Source organism: Rhinichthys klamathensis, unplaced genomic scaffold, assembly GCF_029890125.1.
Source record: "Rhinichthys klamathensis goyatoka isolate OS25496 unplaced genomic scaffold, OSU_Roscu_1.1 h1tg000386l_1, whole genome shotgun sequence".
Lineage (NCBI taxonomy): Eukaryota > Metazoa > Chordata > Actinopteri > Cypriniformes > Leuciscidae > Rhinichthys > Rhinichthys klamathensis.
The window spans coordinates 679805-696716 of NW_026606890.1; the positions used below are offsets into that span (position 1 = coordinate 679805).

The window sequence follows — 16912 nt, forward strand, 5'->3', positions numbered from 1 at the left end:
AATCCAGCAGTTCCAAACAAATAGATATATCCCCTCTTATGTTACGTTATGTTACAAATCTTTCAAAATCATCAAATCTTTTTAAATCAATAGATTTGTGTGAATAACACCCCAAAATTGAAGTTGTTCTTCATGGGAAAACTGTCTAAACATCAAACTATCAATGATATAAAATGTATTGTTGCATATTGATGCACCACTTTTGAATCTGAATGAGATTTCATGTTTCCACATGACTTCAGAAGACCATACACTTTAAGTCAGTCTTCCTTCACAGAAAAAAAAGAAATACTCAGATGAGCCTTTTCTCTGGAGAAAGAAATTATAATTTCATAGCACAAAATGGTTTCATTCATGTAAACACAGTGAGTCATGAGTCATGAATTAGCAAACACCACAAAAACAAACAAACAAAAAAGACAACCACTAAAACTTTCCGGTATCCTGCACCAGATATTTACATACTGTATATGAGACACTTGTTTTCTTACTATTGCATCTGATTACAACATAAAGCCAAATGAAAATAAAGCCTTTTCATGTCTATAATATCTTCCCATGCACTCGGATGTAATCAGTACATGCATTTAGAAATGAATCACACTCTGTCAGCAGCCAAAATGCATGTGTAATTTCAAACTGGTTGTCATTTTTATTTTATTTTTGAGTGAGGGAAAGTTCAGGGTTTTCCATTCCTTCCTGACTCATGAATGTTTCTCCTTCTCTTCATCATACGGTAAGTCCTCCTCCTCTTCCTCCTCTTCTCCTCCTCGGCCTCGGTTGGGAGAGATGTTACCGTGGCCAATGTCCAACACCTGAAGCTTGGACAGCTGAGAAAAAGACTCTTCGGATACCGAATGAACTGAGAGACGGTTAAATCTGAGGGATAAAGAGAATCAGAGAGGCGGAGAAATAGTTAATGCACTGAATACAAATTTTTTTTTTAATTGTCTTCCTCAGTATTTTTGTCTTGTTTTCCAGTACAAATATCTAAACATTCTTAAATCAGGATACATTTACTTGAGAGAAGCAAAATGAATTAAGATGTTATGTCTTGTTTCTTAAAAAAATCTATCAAAAATAAAAGTTTAACCATAAAACAAGTAAATAGGCCTTCCAATGGGCTCAGAATAGAAAATAAACTTTATTTTAGGGTGAACCTACTTTATTTGTCTGACCCCACTGGAAGGCCTATTTTCTTGTTTTAAAGGAGTAGTTCACTTTTAAAAAACTTTTGCTGATAATTTACTCACCCCCATGTCATCCAAGTTGCCCATGTCTTTCTTTCTTCAGTCGAAAAGAAATTAAGGTTTTTGATGAAAACATTCCAGGATTTTTCTCCATATAATGCACTTTACTGGGCACCAAACGGTCCAAGGTCCAAATGACAGTTTCAGTGCAAACTTCAAACTGTTCAAAGGGCTTTAAACGACACCAGACGATGAATAATGGTCTTATCAAGCGAAACGATCGGTCATTTAAAAAATAAATAACAAAGTTTAAGTTTTATAAGCTCAAATGCTCGCCTTGCTCTGTTCTGGGATGCACGTTCGTGACTCTCCTGTTCGAACTCGTTCATCAAAATGAACAAATCTTTTTTCGAGTCATTTTATTCATTTAACGACCGAAATGAACGAATTGACTCGGAAAAAGATTTGTTCATTTTGATGAACGAGTTCGAACAGGAGAGTCACACAGAACAGAGAAAGGCGAGCATGTGAGCTTATAAAACTTAAACGTTGTTTTTTTTTTTTAAATGATCGATCGTTTCGCTTGATAAGACCCTTATTCATCGTCTGGTGTCGTTTAAAGCCCTTTGAACAGTTTGCAGTTTGCACTGAAACTGTCTTTTGGACCTTGAACCATTTGGTGCCCAGTAAAGTGCATTATATGGAGAAAAATCCTGGAATGTTTTCATCAAAAACCTTAATTTCTTTTCGACTGAAGAAAGAAAGACATGGACATCTTGGATGACATGGGGGTGAGTAAATTATCAGCAAAAGTTTTTTTTAAAGTGAACTAATCCTTTAAGCTTAAACACTTCTTTTTGCTATATATTTTTAATATCCTAAAGGGGACCCATTATGCCCTTTTACAAAGTCTTGATTTTGTTGTTGGCCTCTACTAGAACAAGTTTTCATTCTTAAATGTTCAAAAACACATTATTTTTCACATTAAAAAAATAATGTAATAACGTAATAACGTAAAAATAAAATAAAAAAAAATGCTCTAGTACATAAGACCGACTCTTCGATTGAATCTGGAGAAAAGTGAGAAATATTCCTCAGATGCCATGTCCGTAATTTATAGCAAAACATCTGCCATTAATTTGATCTCAAACAGTTTCATTAAAAGCAGTTATTACTCCACCACATGCGTGACATCATTAACCAACGTGGTTGAACGACCAATTTGCGACTATACAGTTTCAGGAAACAGTCGTGACTATTGATTTCTTCAATGATGCATCGTACTATGGTAGTTAAGCAGCGAGTTACGTCGTTGTACGGGAAACACACCCCTGTTTAGTTCCTGTCTCTATGAAGCCCCTCCTTCTGAAAAGCTCAATGTGCTCTGATTGGTCGGCTGGACCGGTGTGTTGTGATTGGTCAAGAGCTTTGAGCGTGTTTGGGAAAATGTCCCGCCCCTTACCATAACCAGCAGTTTCAACACACTACTAACTAACTCAACCAGGCCCCGCCCCTTTATTCTGCGTATGAATTATTTAAATGAGAAATATTGTGACGTGTTCGTTCCTGGAAGAAAACTCAAGACTACAATGGAGGCGTTTCAGGGAGTTCAGAAACACTGACACTGATATAGAGAATAACTCCCGCTGGAACCATTTAGGTCAAGTTGTATGTTGCTTTAAGAAAGTTTAGATTTGTGCCGGAAAACAAGACAAAAAATACTGAGGAAGAACATAATTTTTAGTAGTGTGCAAAGGAAGAATCACATAAAAGTTGATTTTCGAACATGCCATCTCATTCCAGTTTAGATGCTGAGTGAATTCTCAGAAAAGACGAGTCGTTCAATCCTGGACTGCTGGATGCTCTCAAATCAAAGCAGGAATTCAGCGCTCCAGCCCATATTTTTAAACATAGGCCAGCTAAATTGCAAAAGAATTACACAGACATGGCTTGTAATGGCTCAGGCATGTCAACTTCCATCGGGTCCATGATGTCGTCCGCCTACGCACTTGAGACTGAGTGCTTTATTGATGCACATGAATCCATCATTTTCATTTTCTTCCCTGTTTTTTATTGATAGAAACTGCAGCAGAGAGCAGACATTGTGTACAAGAGACCTGAATCTGCCTCTCCCTCATGAGTATTGGGTTTGGAGAATCAACTCAATATATATATATATTGAACAATTGTCATGTTCACTTCCACTTCCGTTCGCTTCTTGAATGCTTCTGTTCTTCTGCCAACGTGAATGACCACTTTAATTTTTGGTGACATTTTACAGAAAATAACAGAACAATGTAGGTCTAGTGACATAAAGGTCTTTCTATTTGATTCCACCTAAACAGAGGAGCAGAAACATAACGACGTCCATAACCATACTTCTTTTAGCTTTTTAAAGTATTGTTACACCTATAATGTATTGATTGCAAAAAAATAATAATTATTAATTAAATTTTTTTTTTTTTTTACCACTGACTGACATGCTCTGGTTCGCCTCACACTTTGAAAACTGATTTAAGACATTTTTCCTTATATAGAAGAAACGTTTTGGTATAAAGCATTCATTACAATTAATTCGTTAATAAGCGTTAATAAGAATGATTGTGTTTTATATAGAACCCCATTGAACCTTTATTTCTAAGAGTGAATATAGTAGTCAACATTATAAAGTGCAACATGGGTAATTTCAAAAGATGAGCGTTTATTACATTTTTGCTTCAAAGTGCTTCCAAGTATAAATGATTATTTTTTATTAATAACATAATAATACTTCATAGTAAATATTTAGTTTCACTAAGGTACAAATTTAAAATTTGCTTTTCGTTATCATTTTTACACTTCAAAAAATGATTTTCTTTCTCAGTATATTTGTCTTGTTTTCCACAGTACAAATATCTAAACATTGTTAAATCAAGAAGGAACATCTCTTCTTCTTTTGTATTAAACCCGAGTCAGCATATTTTCATGTTGCACCATCATCCCATCATCATCATCACATCCCAGCACCTAAACTAGTCCAAATCCCAGTGCTTCTCATATTTCTGAAACCAATAATCAGGTCAAGATGGGAAAACTATTTTGAGAAATGTTCTTAAAATGCATGTCATTCGTTCCACGTGTTCCCCGACTCAGATTACATTCTGAACGCTTGTTATGATACTGTATGATTTTATGGGAAATGTTCACGCCTCGCATTATGTGGGAGTTATTACAGCTGTGAGAGCTTTGAAACAAGTTCATTATAGCAGAGCAGATCCAACAGACCACAAAAATGAATCGCAGAGTTTCAGAAAAAGAAAGATCTGGGGCCGTATTCACAAAGAATTTTAAGGCTAAAAGTAGCTCCTAACTGGCGAATTTAGGAGCAACTCCTAAAAATAATGGGCGTGTCACTCCTAACTTTAGGACTCCTAATTTTTTTCACTAAGAGTAATTCACGAAGCATTTTAGCCCTAAAAGTAGCACCTAAGTCTGGGACAGCTTAAAAGAAGTCGAGAGGACTCCTAACTCACTAAGACCCATTCACAAAGGATTGTAGCGCACACCAGCGCCTCTCGCAGTCGTCCGGGGTCCGCGACACAAGCGGGAATGCTGCATTGATCTGCAAACAAATCCTCTCCCATTCCCACGCTTAGTTTTGCTTGATATCCCAGTGCCGAATTTCACTTTTATCATTATTACTTTTTTTCAGCACCAAGCCACCAACTGGGCCAGCAGCAGTAACTGATCCTGCGTCCAGTTGGGCTTTCTTTTAAGTTTTGGCGAGTTCATAATCCACCGTAAATCAACTATTACATTACTTCAATAGGAGTAACATTTCCTTGCTTTAAGTAGTCTATTTAGGCTAATAGGATGTCAATTAACCAAGCAAGTGTTAATGCAAGTGTTGTTTTTTCATTATTAGGCAAGTGACGATTTTCATTAGGGTATTACCTTGATTAAATTGAATTCACGACTTTTCTCTCTCTCTCTCTCTGTCTTTTTAGAATTACACTTCACTGGGGCCTGCACAAACATGTCATTATATATGCATTTCGATGACATTACTATTATTATTTTGTGTAGGACACAGACATATTTAGATGTCGTAATTCCATGATTTGTTGCGTCTGTGTTATGCTCCGCATGATGGCACTGTCATCTAACAACCAATCACCGTGATCATTACGAGGAAGTTCGTGCATGAGAATTGACGTCATCCATAGCAACGAAGACTCACTCTTAGTTTAGGAGTTGTCATTTTTCTTTACTAAGAGTAGGTCTGAAAGACGTTGTGAATAACTTTTAAGAGAAAACTCCTAGCTAAAATATTTTAGTGCGATTTAGGAGTACTCCTAGTGGTAAGACACAATTCTTTGTGAATACGGCCCCTGATCCCAAATGATTAGATGTGTTTGCATGTATAAACAAAACACATTAGCTCATTATAAAAGCCAACAATGCAAACAAGCCACGTTTACATGAGGTTTTGAAGTCATCTGGGTTTGTTTGAACATGAACAGACATGCAAAAACAGGATAACAAAAATACATGTGCCGATCCGGTTTTGCCAAAACAGTTTATGACATTTAAAGGGGTCATATACATGCACTTTTACAAGTTGATTGTACTGAAATGTGTGTTGGCAGTGCCTGTACACAACCATCATAAAATGATAAAAATCCATCCAGTGTTTTTGTTTTAATCTCCTTATATGTTTTCCCCTGCCTCAAATCAAGCCGTTCGACCGTGTGACGTCACACGCTCGGAAGCCCCTCCCACGATTGTTGATTGACAGCAGCGTTTCAACACATTCCCGCCCTGAGCGAGCTGTCATCATAGTCCGCCATTGTCGATACGCTGGAGCAGAATGGCGTCTAAGCGATTGTGGTGTTCTGTTCTTGGGTGTAATAACGAACACTAAATCCGAACCGCTGAAGACGCAGTGGCTGAGTTTGTTTTCGAAGGGAATATTCCCCACGAGCAACGTCAATGCTTTCATGTTTGCGTAAATCATTTCTCACCAGACTGCTTTATAAACGAGGGTCAGTATAAAGCTGGTTTTGCTAAGAAGCTGCTCCTGAATAAAGGATCGGTACCAAATATTCGTGTTCCTGCTGAACCTCCAGAAGAAGTGAGTGTAAAATTTTATTAACCTTTATATTAACGTTAATCTTTGCAAATCGCTTGCACGCTTCACGATGAATGAGTCTAAGGTTTACACTCAGGGTACATTACGGCATGTTTTCTGTACGACGTTCTCAATATAATTCATAATTCCACGTTTATAATGAACAACGCGTTATGGTTATTGTGTTATTACAAACTGAGTACGTATAACGTTACATCAATAAACACATAGCGTTCGTACATCTCACAAAGTTACTCTAACGTTACCCTGCCAGTGCATACAAAGATAGATCAAAGTAACATAACGTTAACCAACCATTCAGAAGCGTCCTGTTCGAGCCTTAATTGTCGAACTTCTTTGCGGCCGTCATCTTGTTCCGGGCGCGAGTCCGGTTCAAACTGATACGGTTGCACAGATGTGTCCTCAGAGACTCCCGCTGCCATTCTTTCTCCAAAATATACCCTCAACTGTTGTCAAGGCAACACTCCACGTGCGTTGTGTCAAAACGCCCCACAGAACAGAGGGGCGGAGTCAGCGAAGCTCATTATCATTTAAAGGCACATGCACTGAAACGGCATGCTGAAAACAGAGCTGTTTTTGACCAGGTAAAATGAGTGTTTTCTTACAATACTAATGAGAATTTTTAATTAAAGTATATTACAAACTTTTCATTTAGACCCTAAAGAATCAAATTAACTTGTATGAAAATGGCATTATATGACCCCTTTAACTGATTAAACAACACCATTTAAGACCTTTATATGACATGTTTTTGTTATTAACTGCTCATTTATACTTATAGAAGACATGTATTCCATAATGATTAGAAAGTGCAGAAAGTTTATCCAGCAATGATGCATCAAATTGATCAAAAGACAATCAAGATATTTACAATATTACAAAATATTTCTATTTAAAAATAAATGCTGTTCTTTTGGACTTTCTATTCATCAAAGAATCCTGAAAAATTGTATCAATGTTGAAAACTGAAACTGTGATACAATATTCCAGGATTCTTTGATTAATAGAAAGTCCAAAAGAACAGCATTTATTTGACATTTTTTAATCAGAAATGTTTCTCAAGCATCAAATCATCATATTCGAATGATTTCTGAAGGATCATGTGACTCTGAAGACTGGAGTAATGATGCTGAAAATTCAGCTTTGATCACAGGAATAAATTACATTTGAAAGTATATCCAAATAGAAACCAGTTATTTTAATTTGCAATAATATTTCACAATTTTACTGCATTTTTGATCAATTAAATGCAGCCTTGGTTCATGTAAGAGATTTCTTTCAAAATATGATTTGGACTGAACGATCTTCTAGTGGGACGCAGGCCTCGCTACGAGTGAAAGGACAAACACTCCTCATAATCATGAGTGGAAGAGAGAAAGAGCAGAGTCACCTGAGGAAGATCCCTTTAATGTTGGGTGTGTTGAGGAAGGCTGAGGCGGACACCGAGCTGATCCTGTTGTTCTGCAGGTGGAGGAACTCAAGAGACTCGGGAAGGTCAGGAGGAACGTGAGACAACATGTTAGCGGAGAGATCCAGCGTCTGAAACACACATAAAACATGCTCAAGCGTCCTCTTTCTCCATATATCACACATTAAAGGCCAAACCCCAAACCTTGACATGTGAAATTGGACTTTATGGTTCAGGAAACAGATCAGATGAATCTTTCCTTGGCTAGAAAAAGCACTTGCATGCAATGAAAGGTTATCTCATCCTTCCTTCATGTAAGAGTCTGCTTTTCTTATCCAGCTGAAAGGAGGAAAACAAGCTCTCTCTGAGATTACTTCTCCACAGGAATAATAAAAATAAATAAAGTAACAGAATATAAAGTAAAATGAAATGAAATAAAATAAATAACTAATAAAATGCATTTTCCTGAGGTCATCAGTTGAATTTGTTCTTTATATATCATTGTTATAAATAACAACGAAATAACATCAGAGAATCCTACAATATAAGTGCAATAAAAAGTCCATAAAGTGCAATCCGTTATATCTTACACCATTTGGCTCACCAACTTAGTACCATTGTTTATATGGACAATCAATGTCCACATAATGGACTGCATTTATATAGCGCTTTCACAGACCCAATGGCCACCAAAGCGCTTTACATTTTGCCTCACATTCACCCGTTCACTCTCTCATTCATACACCGACGGCGGTGTCAGCCATGCAAGGCGCCATCCAGCTCGTCGGGAGCAGCTGGGGTTAGGTGTCTTGCTCATGGACACCTCGACACTTGGGGATTGAACCACCAACCTTCTGGTTTGTAGACAACCTACATGAACCACTGAGCCACTGCCGCCCCATAATACATAATACACATATACAACGGATTGTGAGATGTAGTATAAATACTAAAGCAATGCATACACACGATTCTTTCTTAAAGGGGTCCTATTATACTTTTTTATAAGTTCAACTGTCTTTACTGTGTAATGTTACATACAGTCCCTCCAGCATTAGTTATTCTCTATATCAGTGTCAGTGTTTCTGAACTCCCTGAAACGCCTCCATTGAGTTTCTTCCAGGAACGAACACGTCACAATATTCCTCATTTAAATAATTAATATGCAGAATAAAGGGGCGGATCCTGGTTAAGTTAGTTAGTAGTGTGTTGAAACTGGAGGTTATGGAAAGGGGCGGGACATTTCCCAAACACACTCGAAGCGCTTGACCAATCACAACACACTGCTCCAGCCGACCAATCAGAGCACAGTGTGCTTTTCAGAAGGAGGGGCTTCATAGAGACAGAGCGTTACTGACAGACTGGGAAGAGAGGAGCTGCAACAATGGAGAATATGGGAAAAAAATAATGTGTTTTTGAACATTCAAGCATGAAAACTTGTTCTAGTAGAGGCCAAAAACAAAATATCGCTGTACCCGCCTCAGTTCAAGTGGCATCACATGAACCGATCAGCTCATCTCCTCTTTACTATAAATAAACACAGGTGAACATCAGAAGGTCACAAGTCATGCAGATTTTAAACATCATTTGGGTGGTGGGATTATGACTTTCACATATCTGCTCCATCATTTTTAGTTGTGTAACTTCAAAATCAGGACAACCAGCTAAAGCTCTCTCTCTCTCTCTCTCTCTCTCTCTTGCTATTGTGGTGACAAACAAAATTATTTCACTGAATAAGAGACAAACATATACCAATTGTCTTTGACTTGGTTTATTTTCTTGCAAGCAAAGGCCAGCAGTCGTACAGTCACACAGAGTGTCTGCAGAATGGGACAGTGAAGGGAGGGCATCCTTCCTCCTGTATAGTTTTGACTCCCCGAATGTTATCTCCCTTAGGCCAATGGAAATATTTTTAACCATGCATGGATCATTGTTTAGACTTTGTTCATCATATTCTATCCTTGAGCGGAGGCCCCTCAGTCACGCACATATAATGGTCACACATTTCTCATTTCCAGCCATGTATATAATGGTCATATACATTCATAAGACCAATAACTGGTCTTTGTTTTATCAAATCAGTCCTCATGCAAATAATCTTATTATCAAAGTACTGCCTTTCTAAGCAATTCCATTTATAAAGGAAAATCAAACATATGGAAAATGCAAACATAGTACATACAGTAACATATTAACGCTATCTCTCACCGTGAGTGCGCTCAGCTCCTGCCACGCTCCCTGGTAGATGGAGTTGAGCTTCAGTTGGTTGTTGGCCAGGTAGATCTCCCTCAGCGAGCTCATTCCCAGCAGAGCTCCTTCTGGCACCTCAGTCATCTGGTTGTCCTTCACCTTCAGAATCCGGAGGCTCTTGGGAAGCCCCAACGGCAGCGCCTGGAGCTTGTTTCCCGACAGATCCAGCGTCTCCAGGATCCTGAGCTTCCTGAAGGCCTCTCTGTGGAGCTTGGCACTGGTGAGGCGGTTGTAACTGAGGTTGAGCTCGGTGAGTGTGTAAAGCGTGATCAGATCGTTGCGTCCGATCTCGCTGATGTGGTTGTGGAGAAGCATGAGGGTTTTTGCGCGGCGAGGAAGGCCGCGGGGAACTCGCTCGAGGAGGTTGTTGTACATGTGGACGGTGTGGAGACGTTTGAGGCCCTGGAAGGCGGACGGATGAATGGAGCGAGAGCGGAGGTGGTTGTTGTGGAGGAGCAGGTACTCCAAGTTTCGGATGGGCGTCAGAGCGTTGACTGCGATGCTCTGGATGTAATTCTTCTCCAGGTGAAGCAGGACGATATTGCGGGGCAGCCCGAGAGGAACCATGGTCAAGTTGTTATTGGACAAATCCAGATATTCCATACTGTTCAAGTGACTGATGAGAGAAGGCAGGATATTTTCCATCAGTTACAGCTCAGGGTAGAGTTTTTACAAGATGAAGAAGAAGAGAGCCGTGCAGAAGAAAGAGTGGGAGGTAAATTATGTTTTTTCTTGCTTTATTCAGTCATGCTGACCTGAAGGTCTCGTTGTCCACGCCATCATTACTCAAGAAGTTGTTTTGCAGGTAAAGTTCTCGAAGATGAGACAGATTATCGAATGCACCTGCGGGAATCTTCTCCAGCTTGTTGTTCTGCATGGAAACAAGACAAAAAATTATATAAACAATGGATATTTTTGATTCAGAGATGTGCACTGAGGCAATTATGCCATTATGTATCTTAGTGATGTGGACTGAAAGTGGTTCAGAACAACCTGAGTGCGAGTAAACACTCGATTGCTGAACACTTGTTTTTTTGTAAAGTCTTCATTTAATGAGCTACGCGGTGGTCTTACCTTCAGGTGTAGGCGGTAGAGGGCGGTGGGCAGACTTTTAGGGACATAACGAAGGAAATTACTGGACATAATGAGGATCTCGAGGTTGTCTGATCCATTAAACATGTTCTCTGGCAGTCCGGCATCCGTTAGCTTGTTGTTATGGAGATAAACTGACCTGAAGCACAGCACACAGACCGTTAACACTCAAAAAGCAACACATAATGCAAGTGAAAAGAGCATTTTGGGCTTACTTCAGAGCAGGCTTCAGGCCAAATGTGTCGGGGTAGATTTTAGTGAGCTGGTTTGCAGCGAAGTCAGCGCTGACCAAAGAGGGAGGGAGGTGTCTGGGAGCTGCTGTGAGCTGTGAACACGTTTAAAGCATCACGTCAAAACAAGTCGGTCCTTTCGGCAAAATGAACACTGACACAGACACGAAGCGGAACGGGCTAGTTAGCAAATAAATAAAAGATTAATGGACACAAGAATGATTTGAGTTGAAAAAATGTATTATGTTAGAAGAAAGAGCATAAAGTGATACTAGAGACATCAATGATGCATTTATTTTATCAAAAATGACGTAAAATTGTGAAATATTATTACAATTTAAATTAACCATTTTCTATGTTACAATATGTTCAAATGTAATTTATTCCTGTGATCAAACCTGAATTTTCTGCATCAGTCTTCAGTGTCAAATGATCCTTCAGAAATCACTCTAATATGCTGATCTGATGCTTAAGAAAAATTTCTGATTATTCCCAATATTAAAAACAGTTGTGCTGGTATATATTTTTGTGGAAACCATGTGACATCATTTTTTTTCTTCAGGATTCTATCATGAATAAAAAGTTCAAAAGAACAGCGTTTATTTAAAATAGAAATCTTTTGTAACATTATAAATGTCTTTATGGTCAATTTTGATCAATTTAATGCATCCTCGCTTAATTAAATTATTAATTATTTTTAATCATATTGATCCAAAACTTAGGCAATATGTAAATTACACAAAGAGAAATCAATATTTAAAGATATTTGACTGCAGAATGCAGATGTTGACCAATCAGATTCAATTCAAGTCTTCTAGTGATGTTGCGAATCACCAGTCTCAGAATGATCCATTTGCAGCGTAAGTTTATTGAGAGAATAGTCAAACAGGCAGAGGTCAAAGACAGCAAACTCAGCATCAGAGGCAAGGCTTAATCGGGGTCTAATTCCAGGCAGAAGATCAGAACAGGCAGCAAACAGGCAAGGACCATGAACCAGGCAGAGGTAGCGTAGGCAGGCAGCAGGCTAGGAGAAATCAGAGACAGAAGGGGTCGAGAAACAGTCAGACAATCACTGGATAAAACGCTCAGTAGTGTTCACAAAGGCAAAACAAAACTTCGCACTGAAAGCTGCTTGTGGTGCGGTTAAATAGCCTGGTAGATAGGCTGCAGCTGGGCATGGTGATTGGAGTCATTAGGGAGGCTTATGGGGAATGTAGTGCAAGTGAAGATCAGTATTCGGGCGAGGGTGCTCTCTGCTGGCCAGAGACAGAGGTTACTGAGTTTGGGATCGTGACAGAGCCCCCTCCCTGTGAGCGACTCCTGGCGCGAGGAACCTGACGACGTCGGGGTCTTCCACGTGGTCGTGGGGCCGGCCTGGTGGGATAAGCCAGGTGGAAGTCAGTAATCAGGCTGGGATCCAGGATGTCAGAAGCGTCCACCCAAGAACGTTCCTCAGGGCCGTATCCCTCCCAATGAACTAGGTACTGCAGGGAACTTCCCCGACGTCTGGAGTCCACAAGCTCCTTAACCTGATAGGCCTCCTCACCTTCCACTAGAATGGGCTGGGGAGTCTGGTCCTGGGATCTCTCCTCCCTCTCATTGGGACCATCGGCAGGTTTGAGAAGAGAGACATGGAAAGTGGGAGCGAGTCGGTACTGGTTAGGTAGATCTAGACGGAAAGAGACGGGGGTGATCTGATGTGTGATTTTGAACGGACCCACGAACCTGGGACTGAGCTTTTTACAGGGGAGTCGGAGGCGTAGGTCTCGGGTCGACAGCCAGACCCACTGGCCCGGGTGATACTCAGGCCCCGGCCGACGCCGGCGGTCAGCCTGTTCCCTCTGCCGGCGAACCGCTCGTTGGAGGTGGGTGTGGGCCAGGTTCCAGGTTTCCTCGCTGCGCTGAAGCCAGTCGTTCACTGCAGGGACATTTGTGGGTTCACCTGACCACGGGAAGAGAGGCGGTTGAAAGCCCAGGACGCATTGAAAGGGGGTCAGGCCAGTAGAGTGTTTGCGGATGGAATTCTGGGCGTATTCGGCCCAGATCAGGTAACGACTCCAATCCTGTTGGTGCTGATGGCAATAAGAGCGCAGAAAACGGGTCACCTCTTGGTTCATGCGCTCGGCCTGTCCGTTGGATTGCGGATGATACCCTGACGTAAGACTGATATTGACTTGAAGGGTCTTGAAAAAGGCTGACCAGACCTGAGAAGTGAACTGGGGGCCTCGATCGGAAACAATGTCTTCGGGCAAGCCATAAAACCTGAACACCTGGTTGCAGAGGTGTTCGGCGGTCTGCAGTGCTGTAGGGAGTTTTGCGAGGGGAATTAGACGGCAGGCCTTGGAAAAGCGGTCGATAACAGTGAGGATGGTGGTGTATCCTTCAGAAACTGGGAGATCGGTAATGAAATCGATGGCAATGTGCGACCAAGGACGTTGTGGAACTGTAAGAGGGTGTAATAGACCGGCAGGTAGTTGACGTGACGACTTCTGAGTGTTGCAGACCCGGCAGTGTTGCACATGGGTTGTGGTGTCTGAGGCTAAAGAGGGCCACCAATAATGGTTCTGGAGTAGCTGGATGGTGGTGGTGATACCTGGATGCCCCGAGCTTGGATGGGCATGAACGAGTTCTAGGACCTGGCTCCGGAGAGTCTCGGGGACAAAGACTCGGTCAGGTGGGCAGCCGGGTGGGACATCTGCGCGGGAATTGATCTGTTCGATTTCTGTGTCGATGTCCCACTGAATGGGGGCGACAACGAGGTTGGGAGCCAGTACTGTTTTGGGGTCTTGTGGTGAGAGCTCGGAGTCACCTTGGCGTGACAGGGCGTCTGCCTTTGTATTCTTAGACCCTGGTCGATAAGTGACAGTGAAGTGGAACCGGGTGAAAAATAGCGACCAACGAGCCTGCCTGGGGTTTAGCCTCTTTGCGGCACGTAGATACTCCAGGTTCTTATGGTCGGTGAATACGACGAAAGGATGGAGAGTGCCCTCGAGCCAATGCCGCCACTCCTCGAAAGCGGCCTTCATGGCCAGCAGCTCCCGATCACCCACATCATAATTTCTCTCGGCAGTGTTCAGCTTACGGGAGTAGTATGCACAAGGGTACAGCTTGGGGGGCGAACCTTGACGTTGTGAGAGGATGGCCCCCAGAGCAGTGTTCGAGGCGTCCACCTCAACTATGAACGGTAGTCCGGGGTCAGGATGGTGCAAGATGGGCGCTGTGGTGAAACATTGTTTGAGCAAGTTAAAAGCCTGGGTGGCTGAGTTATTCCACGGAAGACGATGTGTTCCTTTCTTTACCAGAGAAGTGAGAGGATTGGCCACGGCACTGAAGTTCCTTATGAACCGTCGATAAAAGTTAGCAAATCCAAGGAAGCGCTGCAGCTCCTTCAGGGTTGTGGGTCGTGGCCAATCACGGACTGCTCTGACCTTACCCTCGTCCATAGCAACTCCGTCTGGGCTGATGACATACCCCAAGAACGAAATGGAGGTCTGGTGGAATTCACACTTCTCCAGCTTGGCGTATAGATGGTGGTGAATGAGTCTCTGGAGGACGGCCCGAACGTGCTGCACATGGTCCGAGAGGGTGTCGGAGTAAATCAAGATGTCATCGATGTACACAACGACGGTACGGTGGAGCATGTCTCTGAAGATGTTATTGATAAAAGACTGGAAGACGGAAGGACTGTTCGCCAGGCCGAACGGCATGACCAGGTACTCATAGTGCCCCGTGTTGGTGGAGAAGGCCGTCTTCCACTCGTCCCCCTCCCTAATGCGGATAAGATTGTAAGCACAGCGTAGATCGAGCTTGGTGAAGTGCTTGGCAGTACGAAGTAACTCCAAGGCGGCAGGTACCAGTGGGAGCGGATAGCGAAACTTTATGGTGATGTCATTCAGGGCACGGTAATCGATGCAGGGTCGGAGACCTCCGTCCTTCTTCTGGACGAAGAAGAACCCAGCGGATGCAGGGGACGTTGAAGGGCGAATGAAGCCCTTCGCAAGCTCTTCCTCAATGTATTTCCTCATCGCTTCGGATTCTGGCTGAGAAAGAGGAAAGATACGGCCCTTGGGAGGTACAGAACCGGGTAGCAGGTCGATGGCACAGTCGTTGTCGCGATGAGGTGGGAGCTGAGAGGCTCCTGCTTTGCTAAAGGCCTCGGCCAGATCATGGTATTCAGAGGGAAGACCGTTCAGGTCAGCCCTCTCTACGGGCACGGAGATGACCTGGATGGAGGACGGGGCAACGGGAGCGAGGCACTTGGAGTGACAGGATGCGTCCCAGCGGGTAATCTGGTTAGTTCTCCAGTGGATTTGGGGATTGTGTTTGCGGAGCCATGGCAGGCCAAGGATTACTGGAGTGCGTGGACCATGGAAAACATAGAATTGGATTACCTCAGAGTGGAGCGCCCCTGTCTGCAGCTGGAGTTCATGGGTGAGGTGAGAGATTTGACCAGAGCCTAATGGCCTTCCGTCGATGGCTTCGACTGCGAGGGAGGAAACACAACGGATTAGAGGAATGTTGTGTAGACGGGCAAAGTCTGTTGAAACAAAATTCCCAGCGGCCCCAGAGTCTACCAGAGCTCTGGTGAGTATCCGCTTGCCGTTCGTCGTTATGACAACAGGCACGAACACAGACGTGGTGAGGTATGGTGCTTCAAGGTCTGGACTCACCGGACGAGGGGCGGTTGAGCGAGGTCTGGATGGGCAGGAGATGCGCAGATGGCCAGCCTCGCCACAGTACAAACACAGGTGGAGTCGCAGCCGTCGGTCTCTTTCCTCCGTGGGCAGATGGTAGGCGTTGATTTGCATGGGTTCAGGTTCGTCGGAGCGATCGGAAGTCGTGGTCCGAGTAGCCTGGACAGCGTGGAAAGCAGGGGTGGCACGGTGACTGGCTCGGCGAGATCTCATGAGGTTGTCTATTTGGATTGTGAGGTTGATGAACTGGTCGAGGTCCCTGCCCTCGTCACGACAGGCTAATTCTGACTGTAGATCGTGGTTCAGGCCTCTTCGGAAGATGGTCTTGAGCGTGTCATTGTTCCAGGAAGTCTGTGCAGCCAGGGTGCGATGCGTGAGAGCATACTCGGCAGCGGTAGATCTTCCCTGCGTGAGCTCCAACAAGCGATCGCCGGCGCTCTTTCCCTCTCTGGAATGCTCAAAGACCTCCCTGAAGCGTTGGAGAAACACCGAGAAGGATGGGAAAGCAGAACCATCTGGTCTCCATACAGCCGTTATCCATTCCAAAGCTCTCCCCGTCAATAAAGAACACACAAATGCAATCCTCCCCGCGTCAGTTGAATACAGAGCCGACTGTTGCTCAATGTACAGAGAACACTGGAGGATAAAACCTTTGCATCTGTCTGGATTCCCATCGAACTTCTCCGGAAGTGCAAGACGAGGAGTCGCAGTGGGCGGGACTGGAGCAGGGCTGACAACAGCGGCGATGGCAGGTGGAGATGGCGGCTCCGATGACGCAGCTTGGAGACCTCGAACAACTTTGACCAGTTCGTCCATCAGCGAGGTGAGGTGACTCAGCTGATGATGGTGGGCAACGATCTGATCAGCTTGGGCTGAATAGGCGGCAGACAAACTTGACATAGCTGCTGGATCGGGTT

General features: G+C 43.0%; 1 protein-coding gene across 2 annotated transcripts in view; it reads right to left on the minus strand.

Moving 5' to 3' along the window:
- Positions 1-681: 681 nt before the first annotated feature.
- podn (podocan) overlaps positions 682-16912 on the minus strand; it is a 28565-nt gene continuing 12334 nt past the window's right edge. For both annotated transcript variants that reach the window (XM_056233966.1, XM_056233965.1), the window contains exons 5-10: positions 11287-11396; positions 11054-11210; positions 10735-10850; positions 9938-10595; positions 7712-7860; positions 682-879 (exon numbers count right to left, since the gene is read on the minus strand). In XM_056233966.1, coding sequence (XP_056089941.1) covers positions 705-879; positions 7712-7860; positions 9938-10595; positions 10735-10850; positions 11054-11210; positions 11287-11396 — 1365 coding nt within the window. In that variant the 3' untranslated portion in view covers positions 682-704. The remainder of the gene's footprint in view (positions 880-7711; positions 7861-9937; positions 10596-10734; positions 10851-11053; positions 11211-11286; positions 11397-16912) is intronic.